The sequence below is a fragment of the Oncorhynchus gorbuscha genome, linkage group LG01 (assembly GCF_021184085.1).
Source record: "Oncorhynchus gorbuscha isolate QuinsamMale2020 ecotype Even-year linkage group LG01, OgorEven_v1.0, whole genome shotgun sequence".
Taxonomy (NCBI): Eukaryota; Metazoa; Chordata; class Actinopteri; order Salmoniformes; family Salmonidae; genus Oncorhynchus; species Oncorhynchus gorbuscha.
Genome location: NC_060173.1, coordinates 8,381,734 through 8,408,954, shown reverse-complemented (window position 1 = coordinate 8,408,954; position 27,221 = coordinate 8,381,734). Strand labels below are relative to the sequence as shown.

Here is a 27,221-nt window from a genome sequence, read left to right as displayed (position 1 = left end):
TGCCATTAAACCCCTTCAACTCATCCAGAACGCCGCAGCCCGTCTGGTGTTCAACCTTCCCAAGTTCTCTCACGTCACCCCGCTCCTCCGTTCTCTCCACTGGCTTCCAGTTGAAGCTCGCATCCGCTACAAGACCATGGTGCTTGCCTACGGAGCTGTGAGGGGAACGGCACCTCAGTACCTCCAGGCTCTGATCAGGCCCTACACCCAAACAAGGGCACTGCATTCATCCACCTCTGGCCTGCTCGCCTCCCTACCACTGAGGAAGTACAGCTCCCGCTCAGCCCAGTCAAAACTGTTCGCTGCTCTGGCCCCCCAATGGTGGAACAAACTCCCTCACGACGCCAGGACAGCGGAGTCAATCACCACCTTCCGGAGACACCTGAAACCCCACCTCTTTAAGGAATACCTAGGATAGGATAAGTAATCCCTCTCACCCCCCCTTTAAGATTTAGATGCACTATTGTAAAGTGACTGTTCCACTGGATGTCATAAGGTGAATGCACCAATTTGTAAGTCGCTCTGGATAAGAGCATCTGCTAAATGACTTAAATGTAAATGTAAATGTAACGGCAGTGAGACGGCAGCGAGACAGTGAGACGGCAGCTAGACAGTGAGACGGCAGCGAGACAGTGAGACGGCAGCGAGACAGTGAGACGGCAGCGAGACGGCAGCGAGACAGTGAGACGGCAGCGAGACAGTGAGACGGCAGCGAGACAGTGAGACGGCAGCGAGACAGTGAGACGGCAGCGAGACAGTGAGACGGCAGCTAGACAGTGAGACGGCAGCGAGACAGTGAGACGGCAGCGAGACAGTGAGATGGCAGCGAGACAGTGAGACGGCAGCGAGACAGCAGTGAGACAGTGAGACGGCAGTGAGACAGCAGTGAGACGGCAGCGAAACAGTGAGACGGCAGCGAGACAGTGAGACGGCAGCGAGACAGTGAGACGGCAGTGAGACGGCAGCGAGACGGCAGCGAGACAGTGAGACGGCAGCGAGACAGTGAGACGGCAGCGAGACAGTGAGACAGCAGTGAGACAGCAGCGAGACAGTGAGACGGCAGCGAGACAACAGTGAGACAGCAGTGAGACAGCAGTGAGACGGCAGTGAGACAGCAGCGAGACAGTGAGACAGCAGCGAGACGGCAGTGAGACAACAGTGTGACAGCAGTGAGACAGCAGTGAGACACAGTGAGACACCAGTGAGATAGCAGCGAGACAGTGAGACGGCAGTGAGACAGCAGTGAAACCAGACCAGCACCACTGTCTCCTGGTGAAGATCATCAGTATGACAACATGAAATGACACAGCTTTTTAAAAAGGTTCATTGTTGCTTTAGTACTACATTAGTACTACATTAGTACTACATTTGTACTACATTAAACAGGGCTGAGTAGGTTCCTTTTTAACTGCAAATGTGTACTTTAACTATGAGCAGAACATATTATTCAATAGAACGGGGTTAGAGTTGAAAGAATGTGTTGCCTGGTTGGCTGAAAATCAATCAAGGGTATTTTCCATGTCGAAATATATTTAGAAAAGAGCTGTCTGTCCTACTCTCACACTTCTCCTGACAAAGAGCCAGACAACATCCTGACTTCCTCCCGAGTGCTGTCACAGAACCAAAATTATTTCCCAATCTTTCCATTCTGAACAGAAATCCCTATTTTTTGTTGTTGTTCCGTTCCAGTGTTACGACATAAAGTTCTGAATCCCCCAAAAACTACTACTAAATGGTTCATATAGTTCCTTTTCATTCACGTTTGAACCCTTGAAATCAACAGGTTTTTTTTACATTGAGTTTATTAATTTACTCCACCATTAACGCGGCTAGAGCAGCTTGCTACGGAACAGGTAAGGTAGTTGTTTGCATGTTTGATTGTTCATATAAGTGCAGGCGCGAAACGCGACAATTTTTACGGGTGGGTAGAGAGAGTGGTGGAAATGGAGGGAGCTTGGCTTGAAACGCTGAAGGGAGCTTGGCTTGAAACATCAATACATGACACGAGTTGGAATGTATTTAGGCTCTTACTAGCATCATGACTTCACTGAATTACAGAATTATATACTAGATATTAAGAATGTATAAATGTTTCTTTTCCTGGAAAACTAGAGATCACTTTTGTTCCCGGTTCTGGTTCTGTTCCCTGTGTGTATGTGTGTGTTCAAGGCCGCAAGGGAGATATCTGAAGGTGTATGCTAGGTGAGGTGAAAAACCCCAGGTGACAGTTTTCAGTAGTGAAACGGTGAGCCCCAAGGAACTTCTATTTTATTGAACCTTTCTTTAACTAGGAATGTCAGTTAAGAACACATTTTTATTTTACAATGACGGCCCACCCCGGCCAAACCCTCCCCTAACCCGGACGACGCTGGGCCAATTGTGCATGGCCCTACGGGCCGGTTGTAATACAGCCCGGGAACGAACCAGGGTCTGTAGTGACTCCTCTAGCATTGAGATGCAGTGACATAGACTGCTGCATCACTCGGGAGCCTTAAAGCTAACTGGGTTTCTGTTTCCAATTCTAATCTATCTTTACAGATGACCAAAGGCATGGAGGCTAAAGCATTGTGTAGAGCAGGGGTGTCAAAGTCAAATGGACGGAGGGCCAAATAAAAAATTTAGCTACAAGCCGAGGGCCGGACTGTTCGAATGTTCATTGAAATTTTTTTAAATGACGCATATAGTCTAGTGAACCTAATTGAACCTACTGAAAACCTAACAAATATATTCCAATATGATCAGATAAATAAAGCAATATTTTCTTATGGCTCTGTCAGTAATCTTTAATTTTCAACAGACACAAAAGACAAATTTCCTTTATATAAAAATCCCCATAACATGAACATTAAATGAAAGAAACCGGTATTCAAGGCACCATCAGTAGCCTATATTTTCTATTTTAGCAAAAGTGGGCTAAATTTACTTCAAAGAAAAAAACAATAATAGCAATTTTCTATCATCCACTCAACTGAAATATTTTTAAAATATAATTGGATTGAAATACAATAAAATAAAGTGCAAAAATCTATTAATCAAAAACAACACTTTGTTTAAGGAGAAGTAACATGCAGTGAAAACAAATATTAAACTTTAACTTTTAAACTTGAACTGAGTAAAAACTCTAAATATGTGATTGCACAGTAATGTTCACTTGTTTGAGGTTGAGGGTGATACTTGGTGGTGTCCCATCTTTTCCACAAGTTCATCAATGTTCGGGGTAAGGCTCTGAGCTGAGGAAATCCTCAGAATTGAGTGGAGGTGTTCAGCAGTAAGTCGACTTCTGTGTGATGTTTTGTTCAAGTTCATCAAAGAAAACAGTTGTTCACACAGGTATGTGCTGCCAAACATAGACAACGTTTGAGCAGCCTGGATGCGCAGCTGGGGCATTGTGTCGGGGAGGAAACGGGCGAACTCCGCAGCACCCACTGCCGCATATTTTGCCTCAGTGCATCATTGCATTGGAGGTCAATCAACTCCATTTGGAGGTTTGGTGGTGAGCTTTCCACGTCAACAGCAAATGGGTTACCGAGCAGTTCCAACCTGCTTTTTGTGCTTCAAAGTCAGCAAATCGGCGTCGAAAGTCAGCGGCAAGCATACCTATTTTATCAGCCAACTGTGCGCTCGGGAACGCACTGGTAGAGAGCTTCTCTTTCATGGTCTGGCAGCTGGGAAAGTGGCTCAAATTTTCTTTCCGCATCTGCGTCTCCCACAGAGTCAGTTTGGTTTTAAATGCCTTCACTGTACTGTACATATCAGAGATGACACGATCCCGACCCTGCAGCTGCAAGTTCATTGCATTCAGATGACTCGTAATGTCACACAGAAAAGCCATTTCACACAGAAACATTTCGTCTCGGAGTTGTGTTGTGTCTTTCCCTTTGCTGTCCAAGAACAGACAAATCTCCTCACGGCTCGAAACATCTTTGAAGCACCTTTCCCTGGCTTAGCCATCGCACCTCTGTGTGATAAGGCAAATCACCATGCTCCGTTTCTAACTCCGTCAGAAATGCCTTGAACTGGCGGTGATTCAAACCTTTGGCTCTGATAAAGTTAACTGTGCGCGTGATGATGCTCATTACATGCTCCATTTTCAACAACGCTTCCTGGTGTATGATACAATGATAAGCTGTCAGCTCACCTGTCGCGTTTTCCTCTTGCATCTTTTCCCGTATCTTCGCCACCAGTCCGCTCCTGTGTCCACACATCGCAGGTGCTCTGTCGGTTGTCAAACCCACAAGTTTTTCCCAAGGCAGCTCCATCTCATTTACACATCTTGACACCTCTTCATACAAATCATGCCCCGTAGTTGTGCCATGCATAGGACGTAAAGCCAAAAACTCCTCTGTCACGCTTAGGCTGGAGTCCACTCCGCGGATGAAAATTGACAACTGGGCAATGTCAGAAATGTCGGTGCTCTCATCCACAGCCAAGGAATATGCAATGAAATCTTTTCCCTTTTTCACAAGCTGCTCTTTTAGATTGATGGACAACTGGTCTACTCTCTCGGCAATGGTGTTTCTGCTCAGACTCACATTTAAAAAGAGTTGCCTTTTTCTGGGCAAACTTAAGTCACAAACTTTAATCATGCAGTTTTTGATGAAATCCCCCTCCGTAAATGGCCGGGCTGATTTAGCGATCTCTTCTGTCAAAATAAAACTGGCCTTGACAGCAGCCTGGCCTTGTGATTTGGCTTTTTGAACAGAGCCTGTCGAGATTTGAGGCCTCGTTTTAATTCCTCTGCCTTTTGTAGCCTTTGTTCCATGTCCATATTCTTGTTTTTGTCCGCGTGTTTCATTTCATAATGCGTCTCAGATTATACTCTTTCAGTACCGCCACACTTTCTCCACACAGAAGACACACAGGTTTTCCAGCTACCTCCGTGAACAAATACTCCGACTCCCACCTTGTTTGAAACCCCCGGTTCTCAGTGTCCACCTTCCGTTTTGCCATTTTTGATGGGTATCTGAAAGTTAATTTTACTGTGATGCTGACAACTGCTGTGCCAATAAATATTGAAATGAAGCAGCCTACTGCTCGGTGCGTCACCGTTGCAACGGATGTGGCCCGCGGGCCTTGACTCTGACATATGTGGTGTAGAGTGTGTGACTGCAACTGGATCCTGGACTTCCCGATGGGCCGCCCCCAGATGGTGAGGGTAGGCAACAACACATCTGCCACACTTACCATCAACACAGGGAGGCCCCCAGGGGTGTGTGCTACGTCCCCTCCTATACTCCATGTTCACAAAATGGCCGCATGCTACTCAAAAACTATTATCAAGTTTACTGACGATAGGAGGGTGGTAGGCCTGATCACAAACAACGAGGCAGCGTGGTGTCAGGACAACAACCTCTCCCTCAACGTCAGCAAGACAAAGGAGCTGATCGTGGACTACAGGAAAAGGAGGGCCGAGCACGCTCCCATTCTCATCGACGGGGCTGTAGTGGAGCGGGTTGAGAGCTTCAAGTTCCTCGGTGTCCACATCACCAAGGAACTGTAATGGTCCAAACACACCAACACAGTCGTGAAGAGGGCACGACAATGCCTATTCCCCCTCGGGAGACTGAAAAGATTTGGCATGGATCCTCAGGTCCTCAAAAAGTTCTACAACTGCACCATCAAGAGCTGGTTGCATCACCGCCTGGTATGGCAACTGCTCGGCCTCCAACCGCAAGGCACTACAGAGTGTACTGCGTATGGCCCAGCACATCACCGGGGTCAAGATTCCTGCCATCCAGGACCATCTATATCAGGTGGTGTCAGAGGAAGGCCCCCCAAAAATTGTCAGACTCCAGCCATCCCAGTCATAGACTGTTTTCTCTGCTATCGCAAAGCAAGCGGTACCGGAGCGGAGTCTAGGTCCAAAAGGCTCCTTAACGTACGGCAACTGCTCCGCCCTCAACCGTAAGGCTCTCCAGAGGGTAGTGAGGTCTGCACAACGCATCACCGGGGGCAAACTACCTGCCCTCCAGGACACCTACACCACCCGATGTTACAGGAAGGCCATAAAGATCATCAAGGACATCAACCACCCGAGCCACTGCCTGTTCACCCCACTATCATCCAGAAGTCGAGGTCAGTACAGGTGCATCAAAGCTGGGACCGAGAGACTGAAAAACAGCTTCTATCTCAAGGCCATCAGACTGTTAAACAGCCACCACTAACACTGAGTGGCTGCTGCTAACACACTGACACTGACTCAACTCCAGCCACTTTAATAATGGGAAATGATGGGAAATTATGTAAATATATCACTAGCCACTTTAAACAATGCTGCCTTATATAATGTACTCTATATTATCGACTGCATCCTTATGTAATACATGTATCACTAGCCACTTTAACTATGCCACTTTGTTTACATACTCATCTCATATGTATATACTGTACTCGATACCATCTACTGTATCTTGCCTATGCCGCTCTGTACCATCACTCATTCATATATCTTTATATACATATTCTTTATCCCCTTACACTTGTGTCTATAAGGTAGTAGTTTTGGAATTGTTAGTTAGATTACTTGTTGGTTATCACTGCATTGTCGGAACTAGAAGCACAAGCATTTCGCTACACTCGCATTAACATCTGCTAACCATGTGTATGTGACAAATAAAATTTGATTTGATTTGAACAGCTTCTACCCCCAAGCCATGAGACTGCTGAACAATTAATAAAATGTCCATCCAGACTATTTACATTGACCCCCCCCCCGACTTTGTTTTTACACTGTTGCTACTTGCTGTTTATTATCTATGCATTGTCACTTTACCCCTACCGACGTGTACAAATTACCTCGACTAACCAGTATCCCTGCACATTGACTCGGTACCGGTACCCCCTGTATATAGTCTCCACATTGACTCTGTACCAGTACCCCCTGTATATAGTCTCCACATTGACTCTGTACCAGTACCCCCTGTATATAGCCTCCACATTGACTCTGTACCGGTACCCCCTGTTTATAGTCTCCACATTGACTCGGTACCGGTACCCCCTGTATATAGTCTCCACATTGACTCTGTACCGGTACCCCCTGTATATAGCCTCCACATTGACTCTGTACCAGTACCCCCTGTATATATCCCCGCACATTGACTCGGTACCGGTACCCCCTGTATATAGCCTCGTTATTGTTATTTTATTTCATCAATTTAGTTTATTTAGTAAATATTTTCTTGACTCTATTTCTTGAACTTTATTGTTGTTTAAGGGATTGTAAGTAAGCATTTCACAGTAAGGTCTACACCTGTTGTATTCAGTGCATTTGACAAATAAAATTAGATTTGATTATATAGCCCCTAGAAATAGACTAATTGCCCTCTAGTGGCGCAAGTATGAACTTCCAAAATTGCGTAGTCAAAACGGAGAATAATAATAATAATTTCACACAAAATGTTATATACAGGATTAGATTACTACAGTATTAGGAAAGTATTCTGGTCCCTTGACTTTTTCCACATTTTGTTACATTACAACCTTATTCTAAAATGTATTAAATGTTTTTTTTTCCCTCATCAATCTACACACAATACCCCATAATGACCCCATAAATGTATTAAAAATTCATAAGGGCACTTGCACATCTGAGCTATCTTTTTTGCAGGTGCATGGTAACAGTTGAATAAAATGAAGAAAAAAGAAACCCACAAATATATTAATAAAAAAACAAGAATCCGATGGTCACTCTGACAGAGCTCCAGAGTTCCTCTGTGGAGATGGGAGAACATTCCAGAAGGACAACCATCTCTGCAGCACTCCACCAATCAGGCCTTTATGGTAGACTGGCCAGACGGGAAGCCACTCCTCAGTAAATGGCACATGACAGCCTATTTTGAGGTTGCCAAAAGGCACCTAAAGACTCTCGGACCATGAGAAACAAGATTCTCTGGACTGATGAAACCAATATTGAACTCTTTAGCCTGAATGCCAAGCGTCACGAGGAAACCTGGTACCATCCCTACAGTGGTGGTGGTGGCAGAATCATGCTGTAGGGATGTTTTTCAGTGGCAGGAACTGTGAGACTAGTCAGGATCGAGGGAAATATGAACGGCGCAAAGTACTAAGAGATTCTTGATGAAAACCTGCTTCAGAGCGCGCAGGACCTCAGACTGGGGTGAAGGTTCACCTTCCAACAGGACAACGGCCCTAAGCACACAGCCAACATGCTGACCAGACCGGAGACGTCGCGTGCAAGAGCTTTGCAAAATAAATTTAGAAATCCATGTTGTTCAATTATTGCTCGCGAGCGTCAACGAGCGTATGCGTTGCTAAGGGCTAAAATAGAAGTCATTACTATTTCTGACGCAGATCGCTCTGAAAGTCCTGCCTCTCCCATCTCCTCATTGGTTATGCCCACGTGGGTGATTGAAAGACTAACTTTGTTGCTGGTTGTCGTGGTAATACTATGAAAGTTTAGATGCGATCTGTCACGCCTTGGTCATTGTATCTTGTGTTTTTGTTATATGTTTGGGTAGGCCAGGGTGTGACATGGGTTTATATGTTGTATTTCGTATTGGGGTTTGTATTAATTAGGAGTGTGTATTAGTAGGGGTGTGTCTAGTTAGGCTTGGCTGCCTGAGGCGATTCCTAATTGGAGTCAGCTGATTCTAGTTGTCTCGGATTGGGAACCGTATTTAGGTAGCCTGAGTGCGCGTTGTATTTCGTGGGTGATTGTACCTGTCTTAGTGTTAGTCACCAGATAGGCTGTATTTTGTTTCACTTGTTTGTTGTTTTTGTATTTTCTATTATTTCATGTACCGCTTTATCTTTATTAAAGGTCATGAGTAACCTACACGCTGCATTTCGGTCTGACTTTCTACAAACAACAGACGAAGATCATTACAGAATCACCCACCACGATTCACAGACCGAGCAGCGTGTGAACTGGCAGGAGCTAAAGGAGGACGATATGGACGGCAGAAGCAGGGATTATACGACGTGGGAAGAAATCGACAGGTGGGCGTCCGACCCAGGGCGAGTGCAGGAGCCCGCCTGGGATTCCCTGCAGCAATGCGAAGAGGGCTATACACGGATGGAATCGAAAAGGAGAGCACGGCTATACAGAGCGAAAACCGTAGGTAACGGGGGAAAGCGCAGAGAGAGAGTGGCAGAGTCAGGGTTCAGACCTGAGCCTACGCTCCCTGTTAATTGTGAGGAGCAGCAATATGAGGACTTCTGGTCTTGGGAGATGATATTAGACGGAAAAGGACCCTGGGCGCAGCCGGGAGAATATCGCCGTCCCAAGGAGGAAATAGATGTAGCTAAAGCGGAGAGGCGTGAGTATGAGGAGGCAGCACTGCGACGCGGTTGGAAACCGGAAAGTCACCCCAAAAAAATTATTGGGGGGGGCTAAAAGGGAGAATAGTTATGCCAGGTAGGAAACCTGTGCATACTCCCTGTGCTCACCGTTGGGCTAGAGAGACCGGGCAGGCACCGTGTTATGCTATGGAGCGCACGGTGTTTCCAGTGCGGGTGCAGAGCCAGCTGCAACTTATACCAGCCCTTCCTATTGGCCGGGCTAGAGTGGGCATCGAGCCAGGTAAGCTTGGGCAGGCTCGGTGCTCAAGAGCTCCAGTGCGCCTGCACGGTCCGGTCTATCCAGAGCCACCTATACACACCAGTCCTCCGGTAGCAGCTCCCCGCACCAGGCTTCCTGTGCGTGTCCTCGCGCCAGTACCACCAGTTCCAGCACCACGCACCAGGCCTCCAGTGCGCCTCGCCTGTTCAGCGCTGCCAGTGCTTTTCTCCCCTCCTGCGCTGCCGGAGTCTCCCGCTTGTTTAGCGCAACCAGAGCTGTTCTCTTCTCCTGCGCTATCGGAGTCTCCCGCCTGTTTAGCGCAGCCAGAGCCTTTCTCCTCTCCTGCGCTGCCGGAGTCTCCTGTCTGTCCAGCGCCACCAGTGCTCCCAGTCGGCCCAGCGCGTCCAGTGCGCCTCGCCTGTTCAGCGCAGCCAGAGCCTTTCTCCTCTCCTGCGCTGCCGGAGTCTCCTGTCTGCCCAGCGCCGCCAGTCGGCCCAGCGTCACCAGTCTGCCAGGATCCGCCAGAAGTGCCAGTCTGCCAGGATCCGCCAGAAGTGCCAGTCTACCAAGATCTTCTAGATCGGCCAGACAACCTTAATCATCCAGGTCCACCAGCCAGCCAGGATTTACCGGAGCCTACTACCTGCCTGAGCTTTTCTCTCAGTACTGAGCTTCCTCTCAGTACTAGGCTCCCTCTCAGTACTGGGCTCCCTCTCAGTACCGAGCTTCCTCTCAGTACCGAGCTTCCTCTCAGTACCGGGCTTCCTCTCAGTACCGGGCTTCCCCTCAGTACCGGGCTTCCCCTCAGTACCGGGCTGCCTCAGTCCCGGGCTGCCCCTCTGTCCCGGGCTGCCCCTCTGTCCCGGGCTGCCCCTCTGTCCCGGGCTGCCCTCTGTCCTGGCTGCCCCTCTGTCCTGAGCTGCCCCTCTGTCCCGAGCTGCCCCTCTGTCCTGAGTTGCCCCTCTGTCCCGAGTTGCCCCTCTGTCCCGAGTTGCCCCTCTGTCCCGAGTTGCCCCTCTGTCCCGAGCTGCCCCTCTGTCCCGAGCTGCCCCTCTGTCCCGAGCTGCCCCTCAGTTATGTGGGGATCAGGGTGAGGACTATTAGGCCATGGTCGGCGGAGAAGGTGGATTATCCTAGGACGCGAAGGGGAGGAACTAGGACATTTATGGAGTGGGGTCCACGTCCCGAGCCAGAACCGCCACCATGGACAGACGCCCACCCGGACCCTCCCTATGCTCTTGAGGTGCGTCCCGGAGTCCGCACCTTAGGGGGGGGTTCTGTCACGCCTTGGTCATTGTATCTTGTGTTTTTGTTATATGTTTGGGTAGGCCAGGGTGTGACATGGGTTTATATGTTGTATTTCGTATTGGGGTTTGTATTAATTAGGAGTGTGTATTAGTAGGGGTGTGTCTAGTTAGGCTTGGCTGCCTGAGGCGATTCCTAAGGCGATTCCTAATTGGAGTCAGCTGATTCTAGTTGTCTCGGATTGGGAACCGTATTTAGGTAGCCTGAGTGCGCGTTGTATTTCGTGGGTGATTGTTCCTGTCTTTGTGTTAGTCACCAGATAGGCTGTATTTTGTTTCACTTGTTTGTTGTTTTTGTATTTTCTATTATTTCATGTACCGCTTTATCTTTATTAAAGGTCATGAGTAACCTACACGCTGCATTTCGGTCTGCCTCTCTTCTAACAGCAGACGAAGTTCATTACACGATCACCATATAAGTTCAAAGATGAAAAAGCCTGGAAGGAGGAGAGAGGACTAGAAACGATTCGGTTGGCCGTTTTATGTGTGGATTAATTGTCGGAGTAGAGGTCCTTGTGTATTTCAGGTAAAATAACAACTCAATGTTTATATCCCAGGACAAATCAGGACAAATTAGCTAGCAACGGCAAGCTAGCTAAATAGGACAAATTAACGTTAAGTCCAAGCTAACTAGCTAAATTGCCATACATGTTTAATGCTTATCGACCTGTCCCCAAATTAATGTAATTGGTTCAGTGTTTGTTTTGATATTTTAACCTGCGTGTCGTGATCGCGTTTGGTGTAGGGGGACAAAATACATTTCTGCACGACAGCGCACGCGGTTTGGGTTCCGTGTAAGCACACAGCCAAGACAACGCAGGAGTGGCTTCAGGACAAGTCTCTGAATGTCATTGAGTGGCCCAGCCAGAGCCCGGACTTGAACCCGACCAAACTTTTGACTGGTACTGTATATAGAGGCAGCACTAAGACAAGACCAAATGTGACACTGTGAATGTTGACACATCCGTGCAGGAAATGAAGAAGTTGATTAAAATGCTGGTAGTGGATGCTGGAATTAAACAATTAACTATGCAAATGAGCAAAAGCTGAGGGCACGAAGGAAATACATTCTTGGCTGTTTTAGAAGACTGTCTTTAATAAACGCCTGTTGTGTTTAGTGATTTAAGAAAATAAACAGCCAGGCAATTAATTTGAAATGTTACTGTCGTTACTTCAATAACCTCCTACCCCTGCACATTGACTCGGTACTTCCTGTAAATAGACATGTTATTTTAAGTTGTTATTGACTGTGTATTTATTCCTTGTTTCATTGTTTCTATTTCGTATCTTTATCTCTGCATTGTTGAACAAATACCTGTTAGTATTTCACTGTTAGTCTACACCTGTTGTTGATGACCAGCCAGGGAGCATTTCACTGTTAGTCTACACCTGTTGTTGATGAAGCATTTCACTGTTAGTCTACACCTGTTGTTGATGACCAGCCAGGGAGCATTTCACTGTTAGTCTACACCTGTTGTTGATGAAGCATTTCACTGTTAGTCTACACCTGTTGTTGATGAAGCATTTCACTGTTAGTCTACACCTGTTGTTTATGACCAGCCAGGGAGCATTTCACTGTTCGTCTACACCTGTTGTTTATGAAGCATGTGACAAACAAAATTTGATTTTTCACACACACACACACACACACACACACACACACACACACTCACACACACACACACACACCACTGTAGTAGGTACGTACGTAGCGAGCGCCTGCGTTTGTTCATCTGCGTTCGTTTCTTCCTCTTAGTAAGCCCAGCTTTAAGAGCTTTGACTCTTCCTTGAGTCTAGACTGACTGGACTGCTTAGAGGAGCTGACTGAAGTGGGTGGGAACGTGGCGCACTAGCCCCCCCTGCTATCCCCCTGCTATCCCCCCCTGCGATGCAAAGCTGGCATTGCAGCCCCCCACCACACACTACGAGAGAGAGAGATATTGTATGTTATCTACCTCACTTGCTTTGACAACACATGAGAGAGAGAGAGAGAGAGAGAGAGAGAGAGAGAGAGAGAGAGAGAGAGAGAGAGAGAGAGAGAGAGAGAGAGAGAGAGAGAGAGAGAGAGAGAGAGAGAGAGAGAGAGAGAGAGAGAGAGAGAGAGAGAGAGAGAGAGAGAGAGAGAGAGAGAGAGAGAGAGAGAGAGCGAGAGAGAGAGAGAGAGAGAGAGAGAGAGAGAGAGAGAGAGAGAGAGAGAGAGAGAGAGAGAGAGAGAGCGAGAGCGAGAGAGAGAGAGAGCGAGAGAGAGAGAGAGAGAGCGAGAGAGAGAGAGGAGAGAGCGAGAGAGAGAGAGGAGAGAGAGCGAGAGGAGAGAGAGCGAGAGAGGAGAGAGCGAGAGAGGAGAGAGAGCGAGAGAGGAGAGAGAGAGAGAGCGGAGAGAGAGCGAGAGAGGAGAGAGAGCGAGAAAGAGAGAGAGGAGAGAGAGAGCGAGAGGGTCAGTGATAGGCAGGTCACCATTCAGAAAACCACAGAGACCTGCTAACAACACAAAAATTGTGGGTTCAATTACCGCAGGGATTCCATACATACCTTGAATGGTTTGTCTCCGCTGTGTGTCAGCATGTGTCTCTGGAGCCACCTTGGACTGGTGGACGGAGTGTTGTACACCTTTACAGCCCTTCCAAAGACACACAAACACCTGGTGTGGGGGGGTGGGGGGGGGGAGTTGGAGATGGGTGGAGAGAGAGAGATAGAGATAGAAAGATGGGGGAATGGGAGTTAGAGAGGGAGTTGGGAGATGGGGGGGAGAGAGTTAGTGATGGGGGGAGAGAGAGAGATGGGGGAGAGAGAGTTGGGGATGGGGGAGAGAGAGAGTTGGGGATGGTGATGAGGAGAGTTTATTTCTCCCTAACCCTACCACCTCTCCCCTACTTAGAGTAAACTAATGGACAACAACCCCCATCTATCTCCAAAAAACATCCAGTTTTGATTTACAGCGGCAAGAAAAAGTATATGTGAACCCTTTGGAAATACCTGGATTTCTGCATAAATTGGTCATCAAATTTGATCTGATATAAAGAAGCCTGGGTCATGTTCATCAGGGCCAAAAGTAGCAAACCAGTTTAAAACAATGGTTTAAGTCCAGCTAGTGCCTTCCTGTTTTACTCAGTTTCAAAAGGTTTTCTCCCAAATGAACACAACCGTATTTTGTCCTGGTTCCTGATACTACCCACCCCTCCTCTCTGTCCGTCGACGTGCAGGCCCCTGATGTGTTCAGACAGGTCTGGGCTACAGGTGAAACAGAGGCCACATTGGTCCCAGCAGCAGCTGTTCCCCACTGCCTGGCCCTTGGTACTGGAGTGGCACTGCCCTGCCCATTCATCATGGCAGGGGTGGAGCGTCCGCTGGATACCGTGCTCTCCATGTCCATCAGGGTACTGCTGATACTGAGACAGAGACTCAGAGAGACAGACACAAAGAGTGCCAGACACAGCGAGACAGAGAGAGAGACACAGAGAGAGAGACAGAGAGAGAGAGAAACAGTGAGAGAGACACAGACACAGCGAGACAGAGAGAGAGAGACACAGAGAGAGACAGAGAGAGACAGAGAGAGACACAGAGAGAGACACAGAGAGAGAGAGAGACACAGAGAGACACAGAGAGAGACACAGAGAGAGACACAGAGAGACACAGAGAGAGAGCAACCTATGTAAAGTCTGGAATCCCGATTGTACTTGAACAGACTGCCTGTGTGTGCAGAGCTGCAACATGTGTGTCACCTGCCGTTGCTGCTGCTGATTGGCCCCTCATACCATTTCAGGGGGTTTTAAGATACACATTCGAGCACTTGATTCAACTGCAACGGTCAAGCAAAACAGACTTCCAGCCTGAATGAACAGAACAGAGACACAGTTGATATTTACAAGATGAAAGTGCACATATTTGTTTCAATCAAAACGACTAAAAGCTAAATGAAGTATGCATTACCGGTTTATAAAGACCTGCAGATACACTGAGCATCGACACGCTTTTCCCCACACAGTCACTCACTTGTTCTCCTCTCGCTGTTCTTCTGGTTTACTTTTCTTCGCCGTATCTTTAACTGTCTCGCGCATTCTCACCACCGTCCACTAGGCTACTCTGTTTCTCAGGGTCCGAGCAATCCTCATCTGTGTTAGCAAATTTGCATCCCATCTTCTTTTCTATTTCTTCATCACCATTATCATCTGCGACCCCTGTTGCTTGTGCGACTGTTGTCGCCTCTGTCACCGCCACCGCTTCCGCAGCCTCCTCATCTGCCTCTGCGGCAGGTTTCACGTCCCCTTCTTCTCCGTCTTGCCCTCATTCCCCGATCCTTACTTCCACGTTCAGCAGTGCGTCTACGCTGCTAACAGATCTGAAACGGTGTCCGGTTGCTTTTCCTCCTGGGTCTTTTCTGTAAGCGTTTCACTGTTTTCCTCGCTCAATGCGGGAGTTTGCATTTCAGAAGAAGCGGTAGTCATTTTTACTGAACACCAATGACTATTTTCACCACGCGTGTCCTGCGCGGCGTCATGTCCCACAACTGGAGCGGTGTACACGTTGGACAGAAGCGTTGCAGAACAACGTATTTTCACTCACTGAAGCGTTCCACGTGTTGGGAGAAATCACGGGTTTGCAAACAACTATATATTTTTGTTCACCTTTATTTAACTAGGCAAATCAGTTTTAGAACAAATTTTTATTGACAATTACGGTCTACCCCGGTCAAAGCTGGGTCAATTGTGCGCCGCACTATGGGACTCCCGACCACGGCCGGCTGTGATACAGCCCGAGATCGTAACCCGAGTCTGTAGTGACGCCTCGAGCACCGCGATGCAACTCATTAGACCGCTGCGCCACTCAGAATCCTAAAATAATCTCGTTTAAATAAATCAAATCTAAACTGGATTAGAGCCACCGGGGTGAGCCCCGATGAACCCACATGGCCTGTTGAAAAATGTATATTTGATGGGAACTGTTACAATTGCAAATGGTTACAGATGCCAGTACAGATCAGTGTTTTCCTCTGTGACCACACGGCAGTGCTACTGCCTTAGTTTTGAACAGGGATTTCATTTGGACCTCTGACGTTATCATTCTACAGATATCAACTACACAATACCGACATTTGTCTCATGGAAATCTATTCCTTTTGCAATTACATTTACGACCTATAATAATCTCTGTAATGTTTATCATAACATCCCAGAACCCAGTACCCGTTCAAAAAATACATCATCTTACCCAGATCATCAGAGTTGCTGAGAGATTCGTCCAGATGTTTGTGGAGCATTCTCGATCGCCAGTGTGCTGGAATTATTTTCTTTTTTTATGAACACTGTCGATTTTTTTCTTTCTCAATAAACCTGGAAACACACAATAGGTGTGCAAACTGAATATAACTCTATGAAAAGCACTTAGGCAGGATATATTCAATCCACAACTTTATTAACAGCAACATTTAGGGGCCAATATAAAGTATTTTGGGATGGGGAAATACTATGCTCATTGTCAATAAAAACATATTTGCTAGTTTCTAATACTGAGTAGCATCCAGTCCACTCTTTTACAATCACCACACCCCACACACCAATGTGTAAGAACAATAACATTTATTTAACATCATATAAAACAAATGGGATATAAATATTGTAATATCATCAACTCTAAATATAATGTAGTAGTAGCCTGTTATGGATGTATATCCTACACCCTCCAATCCTCTTCTCTCTGTACTGCGTACTACAGTACTGTGGTACAGTATATACACAAGTGCTGAGCGATTAACCAAAACGTACGTTTAAAAAAAACAACTAATGGACCGACTTCGGTTCAATTATTTTAATTTCATTTTTCCCCCTCATTTTTTTCTCTCCCTGTGAGCTCTATGCAATTTCTCTAGAGATAAATCAGCTCATGTCCGACCTGTGCGATGAACTGTAGTAGGGAGTTGTAGTTTCCAACAGGCCAATATTCTATAGTTTAGTGCAGAAAACGTGGTAATTAACTACAATGACCATAATCCATTGCGCGCCTACTTGTCCAGTCTGTGTGGAGCAGACACAGAGAGGGATAGAAAACAGTTGCTTTGCGATGTATCTCTACCTGAAAATACATAATCTAAGTGATTGATAGTTGGTATTCAGTAGTAATAAAAGCAGGGGTGAAAGTAAGGCGGTACGGTCCAGTACGACGTCCCAGCAGTACCGGTAAAACATGAGCCTATCACAATAAATAAAACGCTAGCATAGCACTATTTATCATTACATCAGGGGAAGGGAAAATGAGCGAATTAACTTGAAAACGGGGGCTTACACTCCAAAATGCAACGCGGTTTGACAAGAACACAGGAATCTTGCCAAGGCAGAGATGCGTGGCTGACACAGAGAAGAGCGCGGACAGCAGTGGCCTGCATAAATGCTGCCCTAATTACAGTCGGAAAATGTCATTGGACTTTTTGGTGTTTTGTTTTAACAGAAGTCTCTTTTCATTCACATGTATGGTGCGAGTGGATGAACTTGCGCAAGTAGCCGAGTAAAGTAATCCTTTGAAGTCACTGTTTGACAAATCCTATTTTTAAAAAACCCCATCATGACTGGTTGTGTTTATGCCACAGCATAAAGGCGATACATGTTAAAAGTCTTTACGACTAGGCCCACAGAGATCCTATTGAATTAAAGGCGATTCTATATGTAGTTCTATGATTAGAACCATAACATGCTTTTGTGGCCGCGAATAGGAGGTCCTGATACGGGAAAACTATTTATTCTACTTTTTAATTATTATTTTTTTAAGTATGCCTTATTTACTTTTAAGAACTACAAAAATAGTGATTTTGTCAGACAACAGGCAAACAACAGCTCTATAGAGATGAGATGATGACTTGGAACGAAATAATAAAGTCATCAATTAAAACTAATGTAATATACAGAACAATTTACATAATCTAAGTGATTGAATATATATATATATATATATATATAATTTAAATATTTTATTAAAGTAAAGTAATGTGAAAAAATAATGGTGAATAAGTGATAAGCAGGAATGGTCAGTCACTACCATCATGGGACTTGTATTGGTTGTTTTATTCTGTGCTGTTACAGCCTTCAACCCACATAATGACATTTTTAAAAATCTAAAGTGAAATCCAAAACGTATTCCCCCCCCCCCCATATAATCTAACTGAACCAAACTCAAAAAGCACTAATCGCTCAGCACTAATACACAATGTACCGCGGTACAGTTTATACCAGGGGTTGGAACCTAAATTATGTTCCAATCGTTTGTTGTGAACAGAACCATTTTTTTCCTTTTGTTCTGTTCCACTGTTCCGAGCAACAAAATAAAATTCTGAACCGGTTCGAACCCCCCAAAAAGTTACGTTTTATATCGTTCCTTTCTGTTCCTTTTTAAACCTCTGAAATCAAAATGTATTTTTTTCATTTAAATGACTTCACCAATGGATAGAGGAGCTTTGCTATGGAGCAGGCCTGCTACAGAATGTACACTGAACAAAAATATAAACGCAACATGTAAAGTGTTGGTCCCATGTTTCATGAGCTGAAATAAAAGATACCTGAAAATGTCCATACTCACAAAAAAAATGTATTTGTCTCAAATTTTGTGCACAAATTTGTTTACATGTCTGTTAGTGAGCCTTTATCCTTTGCCAAGATAATCCATTCACCTGACAGGTGTGGCATATCAAGAAGCAGATTAAACAGCATGATCATTACACAGGTGCACCTTGTCCTGGGGACAATAAAAGGCCAGAGTGTCCCCTGGTGGCGGTGGGGTTATGGTATGGGCAGGCATAAACTACGTGCAATGAACACAATTGCGTTTTATCTATGGCAATTTGAATGCACAAATATACAGTGACGAGATCCTGAGGCCCATTTTATAAGGTATCTGTGATGCATATCTTTATTCCCAGTCATGTGAAATCCATACTTAGGGCGTAATGAATTTATTTAAATCGACTGATTTCCTCATGTGAACTGTAACTCTGTAAAAATCAATAAAATTGTTGAATGTCGCGTTTATATTTTTGTTCGGTATAAATGCATTGGACAGGCGAAGTGTAGTGTAGGGCGCAACATGCAACTGAAATGTTGTGGGTGAAGAGAGCGCTGGGCATGAAGCCTACAGAGGAATGGCTTTGGTTTCTGTTAAGGCTGGGTTTCTGGAAAGCACTGGCTAGCTAGCTAACAAGCTTGTGTGTGCAGAGCAGCACCAGAATACAAAAACAACAACATATTTTTGTTGTTAATAAATCCAATATGAAATGTGATAATTATAGTATCCTTAACTACTATTGAAAAAGTTAATCCCATTGTTCTCTAATAAAAAATAATTAATTTCTGAATCACGCCTGTAACGTCAGTAGCTACAGTAGATTATGCATATGCATGCTTTGGAGGGAGGGGGAAGGTTAGATAGCCTACACACTGGCAAATATTTTCAGTTGGCAGGAAGGCAGCAGGAAGACAGACACTGGAATACGTTTCTGAGTGACAGCTGAGGGCTTTGCATACAGTAGGTGCTTTGTTGCATTTTTTTTTGTTTTTTTTGTTTTGTGAAACTGGGAAAAAAATGCCCTGAAACATAAAATCATTTTATCAAACGGTTCCCATGCTTTTAAAATGGTTCCGGAACAGAGTGGTTCTGTTCCGGAACAGAATAGATCACTTTCGTTCTTGGTTCTCGTTCCCTCTAAAAATGTTGTTATTTTCCCGTTTTTGGTTCTGTTCCGGAACCGTTTTTGGTTCTGTTCCGGAACCGTTTTTGGTTCTGTTCCCTGAACCGGTTCCAACCCCCGATAAATACACAATGCACTATATACACAAACAACTTCGTTTTGGTAATTACAGTTTGTACACTAAAACCTATCGCGTGTCCCAAAATGACACCCCTTTCCCTTTATAGTGCACTCCTTTTAACCAGGGCCCATAGGGCTATTTAGGGAATAGGGTGCCATGGCCCATAGGGGATGTAGTCAAAAGTAGGGCACTTTATAGGAAGCAGAGTGCCATTTGGGAGACAGCCTTAAACAAAACCATCTGCTTATTGCTTTTTACATGTGCTATCCTATCCCTTTGTCTTTCTGTTCCCAGGACACCCCAAAACCAATTAGTTGTAAAATAGACTTCTTAAAAACCAAACCTCGGTCTGAAAACATTTTTAAATATATCTCTTCTCTTCTCAGCAATAGAAAAACAAAAACGAAGCATCTCTCTTTTTTTTTTTAAAGCCAAAACATTCACGTGTGTGTCGGCAACAACAGTGTGACAGGGTTTGCGTCCAAAACGGCACCCTGTTCCTGCACTCCTTTTGACCAGAGTCCTATAGGCCCTGATACAAAGTAGTGCACTCCTTTTGACCAGAGTCCTATAGGCCCTGATACAAAGTAGTGCACTCCTTTTGACCAGAGTCCTAGTGGTTAGAGCGTTGGACTAGTAACCGGAAGGTTGCGAGTTCAAACCCCCGAGCTGACAAGGTACAAATCTGTCGTTCTGCCCCTGAACAGACAGTTAACCCACTGTTCCCAGGCCATCATTGAAAATAAGAATATGTTCTTAACTGACTTGCCTGGTTAAATAAAGGTAAAATTAAAAATTAAAAATAGGCCCTGATACAAAGTAGTGCACTACATAGGGAACACGGTGCCATTCGGGTGCAGACGGGGAACTGCAGAAGATCCGACGTATAAATATAAGTACAACCAACCAGACAAAATAGTACAAATCTCATCCCATCCTCCTCCGCAACAATAAAGTGGCACGTTCTTCAAAATCTATAAATCAACTATATTTGTCTCTTGTATATTTAGACATATAAAACAGAAATGGTTTTGTACACTGGATTTTGAATTACTAAAATATGCAGTGTTGTGAACTAAAAAATATATATATATTTTTTTAAACTTAAATGAACTGAAATAGTTATAAAACCAAGCTGAACTGTGAAAAAGTTATTGGCATTACTGTGTCTGTGTGTGAGGAACATGTGACAGTCTTTTCCCGGGGGAAGGAAAAAGTCATCACAGCAGGATTCAGGCCTTATGCTCTGAACACACCCTAACCATCAGACAATATTCAATCACAATCATCAACTCCAACTCCAAACTATAGAAATAACGGCAATGGAACTAATTATATTCTAAATGCAACAGTATCGATGCCTTACTATTGTCTCATTGTTGCAAAGATCAAAGTTGATAACATGGAGAGTAGGTGAGGGGGGAGAAGGGTGATAACATGGAGAGTAGGTGAGGGGGAGAAGGGTGATAACATGGAAGTAGGTGAGGGGGAGAAGGGTGATAACATGGAGAGTAGGTGAGGGGGAGGGGTGATAACATGGAGAGTAGGTGAGGGGGAGGGGTGATAACATGGAGAGTAGGTGAGGGGGTGATGACATGGAAAGTAGGGGAGGGGGTGATAACATGGAGAGTAGATGAGGGGGGGGTGATAACATGGAGAGTAGATGAGGGGGGTGATAACATGGAGAGTAGGTGAGGGGGGTGATAACATGGAGAGTAGGTGAGGGGGGTGATAACATGGAGAGTAGATGAGGGGGTGATAACATGGAGAGTAGGTGGGGGGTGATAACATGGAGAGTAGGTGAGGGGGGTGATAACATGGAGAGTAGGTGAGGGGGGTGATAACATGGAGAGTAGGTGGGGGGGGGGTGATAAGCATGGAGAGTAGGTGGGGGGGTGATAACATGGAGAGTAGGTGAGGGGGGTGATAACATGGAGAGTAGGTGGGGTGATAACATGGAGAGTAGGTGGGGGGGTGATAACATGGAGAGTAGGTGGGGGGTGATAACATGGAGAGTAGGTGAGGGGGGTGATAACATGGAGAGTAGGTGAGGGGGGTGATGACATGGAGAGTAGGTGAGGGGGGTGATAACATGGAGAGTAGATGAGGGGGTGATAACATGGAGAGTAGATGAGGGGGTGATAACATGGAGAGTAGGTGAGGGGGTGATAACATGGAGAGTAGGGTGGGGTGGGGGGGTGATAACATGAGGGGGTGATAACATGGAGAGTAGGTGAGGGGGGTGATAACATGGAGAGTAGGTGAGGGGGGTGATAACATGGAGAGTAGGTGAGGGGGTGATAACATGGAGAGTAGGTGAGGGGGGTGATAACATGGAGAGGGGGGTGATAACATGGAGAGTAGGTGAGGGGGGTGATAACATGGAGAGTAGGTGAGGGGGGTGATAACATGGAGAGTAGGTGAGGGGGGTGATAACATGGAGAGTAGGTGAGGGGGGTGATAACATGGAGAGTAGGTGAGGGGGGGTGATAACATGGAGAGTAGGGGGGGTGATAACATGGAGAGTAGGTGAGGGGGGTGATAACATGGAGAGTAGGGGGTGGGGGGTGATAACATGGAGAGTAGGTGAGGGGGAGAAGAGGGGAAAGTGGTGGTGATGTTAAAAGGAGGGGATGTGGCAACATGAACTGACATCATGGCACAGGAGGATGTGATGTCATACTGTAGTAAGGTATAGATTGAACAGAGCATGGCGTGGTCTAACGGGCCATCAGTCTGTCAGTCCAGTTTGTTGGATTTTGTGCTGGGTGTGTCATGTCCTAGTGAAGAGGTCTTCTCACGTGTAGGTCTTCATTGAGGCCAAGGCTAAAAAGAGAGGGAAAGAAAGAGATTATTTAAAAAGGAGAGAGAGAGCGAGGAAGAGAGATTGAGAAAGCGTGAGGGAGATGGAGAGAGAGAGAGAACGAGAGAGGAAGAGCAACTGGAAACATGGAGTTTACAGGCCTTAGTTTTCTGTCAAAAAATGTAGTGAGCTTGAGGCAGAACAGACAGGAGGGACTGAACAGAGAGGAGAGACTGAACAGAGAGGAGAGACTGAACAGAGAGGAGAGACTGAACAGAGAGGAGAGACTGAACAGAGAGGAGAGACTGAACAGAGAGGGGAGACTGAACAGAGAGGAGAGACTGAACAGAGAGGAGAGACTGAACAGAGGAGAGACTGAACAGAGAGGTGAGACTGAACAGAGAGGGGAGACTGAACAGAAAGGAGAGACCGAACAGAGAGGAGAGACCGAACAGAGAGGAGAGACTGAACAGAGAGGAGAGACCGAACAGAGAGGAGAGACTGAACAGAGAGGAGAGACCGAACAGAGAGGAGAGACTGAACAGAGAGGAGAGACTGAACAGAGAGGAGAGACCGAACAGAGAGGAGAGACTGAACAGAGAGGAGAGACCGAACAGAGAGGAGAGACTGAACAGAGAGGAGAGACCGAACAGAGAGGAGAGACCGAACAGAGAGGAGAGACTGAACAGAGAGGAGAGACTGAACAGAGAGCAGAGACTGAACAGAGAGCAGAGACTGAACAGAGAGGATAGACTGAACAGAGGAGAGACTGAACAGAGAGGAGAGACCGAACAGAGAGGAGAGACTGAACAGAGAGGAGAGACCGAACAGAGAGGAGAGACTGAACAGAGGAGAGACTGAACAGAGAGGAGAGACTGAACAGAGAGGAGAGACCGAACAGAGGAGGTCAGAATGAACAGAGAGGAGAGACTGAACAGAGAGACTGAACAGAGACTGAACAGAGAGGAGAGACCGAACAGAGAGGAGAGACCGAACAGAGAGGAGAGACTGAACAGAGAGGAGAGACTGAACAGAGAGGAGAGACTGAACAGAGAGCAGAGACTGAACAGAGAGGATAGACTGAACAGAGGAGAGACTGAACAGAGAGGAGAGACCGAACAGAGAGGAGAGACTGAACAGAGAGGAGAGACCGAACAGAGAGGAGAGACTGAACAGAGGAGAGACTGAACAGAGAGGAGAGACTGAACAGAGAGGAGAGACCGAACAGAGAGGTCAGAATGGAGAGAGGAGAGACTGAACAGAGAGGAGAGACTGAACAGGGAGGATAGACGAACAGAGAGGAGAGACTGAACAGGGAGGATAGACTGAACAGAGAGGAGAGACCGAACAGAGAGGAGAGACCGAACAGAGAGGAGAGACCGAACAGAGAGGAGAGACGAACAGAGAGGAGAGACTGAACAGGGAGGATAGACTGAACAGAGAGGAGAGACCGAACAGAGAGGAGAGACCGAACAGAGAGGAGAGACCGAACAGAGAGGAGAGACCGAACAGAGAGGAGAGACTGAACAGAGGAGAGACTGAACAGAGAGGAGAGACTGAACAGAGAGGAGAGACTGAACAGAGAGGAGAGACTGAACAGAGAGGAGACGAACAGAGAGGAGAGACTGAACAGAGAGGAGAGACCGAACAGAGGAGAGACTGAACAGAGAGGTGAGACCGAACAGAGAGGAGAGACTGAACTATAGAGGAGAGACTGAACAGAGAGGAGAGACTGAACAGAGAGGAGAGACTGAACAGAGGAGAGACTGAACAGAGAGGAGAGACTGAACAGAGAGGAGAGACTGAACAGAGAGGAGAGACGGAACAGGGAGGAGACTCTTACGGGCGTTCCTACACACACTTACTGCCACTACTAGACACAGATGAAGTGGGAGCCATCAGTGAGCTGGGGGGGAGGCTGTGTGTTAGGAGGTTGAGATGAGGAGGGTTGGGGCTCAGGAGGAGGTGAGGAGGATGACAAGCTGTGCACTGCAAACCACACAGGACGCACACCATGTACATGGACACACAGGACGTACAGACACACACACACACACACACACACACACACACACACACACACACACACACACACACACACACACACACACACACACACACACACACACACACACACACACACACACACACACACACACACACACACACACACACACACACACACACACACACACACACACACACACAGCGGAAAAAACAAGTTGTTTACATTTCTTCTTTCATTCTTTAAAAAAATGTAAAGTGAGTGAATGACAAAACAAGTAAAGCAAATCAATGAGGTAAATCAAATTTAAAAAATGAATACTGTTATGTCATGTTATGTCATGCATGTTATGTCATGTTATGTCATGTTATGTCATGTTATGTCATGTTATGCATGCGAACAAATCTATGTTATATCCTGTGGTTATAGAACATCAGTTGAAGAAAAAATGAAGTCACATAAGCAGCATGAATTGATTGCATATTATGAACAAAACTGGCAAATTGCTAAGCTGTGTTCTTATTCTGCGATCCTGTCCTACACTGTGTCTGAAGGCCTCGGCAACCAGCTCAAAATCAAATCTTATTGGTCACATACACATATTATTCTACATTGTAGAAGACATCAAAACTACGAAATAACACATATGGAATCATGTAGTAGCCAAAAAAGTGTTAAACAAATCAAAATATATTTGAGATTAACCACCATTTGCCTTGATGACAGTATTGTACACTCTTGACATTCTCTCAACCAGCTTCATGGGGTAGTCACCTGGAATTAATTTAAATTAACAGGTGTGCCTTGTTAAAAGTTAATTAGTGGATTTTCTTTCCTTCTTAATGTGTTTGAGCCAATCAGTTGTGTTGTGACAAGGTAGGGGTGGTTTACAGAAGCTAACACTATTTGGTAAAAGATCAAGTCCATATTATGGCAAAAACAGCTCAAATAAGCAAAGAGAAACGACTAAGACATGAAGGTCAGTCAATGCGGAAAATTTCAAGAACTTTGAAAGTTTCTTCAAGTGCAGTTGCAAAAACCATCAAGCGCTATGATGAAACTGGCTCTCTTGAGGACCGCCACAGGAAAGGAAGACCCAGAGTTACCTCTGCTGCAGAGGATAAATTCATTAGAGTTAACTGCACCTCAGATTTCAGCTCAAATAAATGCTTCACAGAGTTGAAGTAACAGACACGTCTCAACATCAACTGTTCAGAGGAGACTGCGTGAATCTGATTGCTGTAAAGAAACCTCTAGTAAAGGACACCAATAAGACGAAGAGACTTGCTTGGGGCAAGAAACATGAGCAATGGACGTAAGACCAGAGGAAATCTGTCCTTTGGTTTGATGAGTCCAAATGTGAGATTTTGGGTTCTAACAGCCGTGTCTTTGTGAGAGAGTAGGTGAATGGAGGATCTCTGCATGTGTGGTTCCCACCGTGAAGCATGGAGGAGGAGGTGTGATGGTGTGGGTGTGCTTTGCTGGTGACACTGTCTGTTATTTGTTTAGAATTGAAGGCACACTTAACCAGCATGGCTACCACAGCATTCTGCAGCGATACGCCATCCCATTTGGTTTGCGCTTAGTGGGACTATCATTTGTTTTTCAACAGGACAATGACCCAACACACCTCCAGGCTGTGTAAGGGCTATTTGACCAAGAATCAGAGTGAGGGCCTCCCGGGTGGTGCAGTGGTTAAGGGCACTGTACTGCAGCGCCAGCTGTGACATCAGAGACTCTGGGTTCGCGCCCAGTCTCTGTCGTAACCGGCCACGACCGGGAGGACCGTGGGGCGACGCACAATTGTCCTAGCGTCGTCCGGGTTAGGGAGGGCTTGGCCGGTAGGGATGTCCTTGTCTCATCGCACACCAGCGACTCCTGTGGCGGGCCGGGCGCAGTGCGCGCTAACCACTGATAATCTCCCTCAATCTGGGGCTCCACGCAAGATCACAATCTGTGGGGTCAAAATGATCACAAGAACGGTGAGCAAAAGTCCCAGAACCACACGGGGGGACCTAGTGAATGACCTGCAGAGAGCTGGGACCAAAGTAACTAAGCCTACCATCAGTAACACACTACGCCGCCAGGGACTCAAATCCTGCAGTGCCAGACGTGTCCCCCTGCTTAAGCCAGTACATGTCCAAGCCCATCTGAAGTTTGCTAGAGATCATTTGGATGATCCAGAAGAAGATTGGGAGAATGTCATATGGTCAGATGAAACCAAAATAGAACTTTGTGGTAAAAACTCAACTCGTCATGTTTGGAGGACAAAGAATGCTGAGTTGCATTCAAAGAAAACCATATCTACTGTGAAGCATGGGGGTGGAAACATCATGCTTTGGGGGTGTTTTTCTGCAAAGGGACCAGGACGACTGATCCGTGTAAAGGAAAGAAGGAATGGGGCCATGTATCGTTAGATCCATCAGCAAGGGTATTGAAGATGAAACGTGGCTGGGTCTTTCAGCATGACAATGATCCCAAACACACCGCCCGGGCAACGAAGGTATGGCTTCGTAAGAAGCATTTCAAGGTCCTGGAGTTGCCTAGCCAGTCTCCAGATCTCAACCCCATAGAAAATCTTTGGAGGGAGTTGAAAGTCTGTGTTGCCCAGCAACAGCCCCAAAACATCACTGTTCTAGAGGAGATCTGCATGGAGGAATGGGCCAAAATACCAGCAACAGTGTGTGAAAAACTTGTGAAGACTTACAGAAAACGTTTGACCTCTGTCATTGCCAACAAAGGGCATATAACAAAGTATTGAGATAAACATTTGTTATTGACCAAATACTTATTTTCCACCATA

General features: G+C 46.0%; 1 protein-coding gene and 1 pseudogene across 9 annotated transcripts in view; both read right to left on the bottom strand.

Annotated features, from left to right (window-relative positions):
• LOC124039286 overlaps positions 1-14,203 on the bottom strand; it is a 98,574-nt pseudogene extending 84,371 nt beyond the window's left edge.
• Positions 14,204-22,122: 7,919 nt separating this feature from the next.
• LOC124032192 (pleckstrin homology domain-containing family A member 5-like) overlaps positions 22,123-27,221 on the bottom strand; it is a 261,873-nt gene continuing 256,774 nt past the window's right edge. For 8 of the 9 annotated variants that reach the window (XM_046344393.1, XM_046344404.1, XM_046344441.1 and 5 more), the window contains 2 exons: positions 24,279-24,402; positions 22,123-22,436 (listed from right to left, as the gene is read on the bottom strand). In XM_046344393.1, coding sequence (XP_046200349.1) covers positions 24,287-24,402 — 116 coding nt within the window. In that variant the 3' untranslated portion in view covers positions 22,123-22,436; positions 24,279-24,286. The remainder of the gene's footprint in view (positions 22,437-24,278; positions 24,403-27,221) is intronic. The other variant, XM_046344432.1, reaches the window with a different exon arrangement.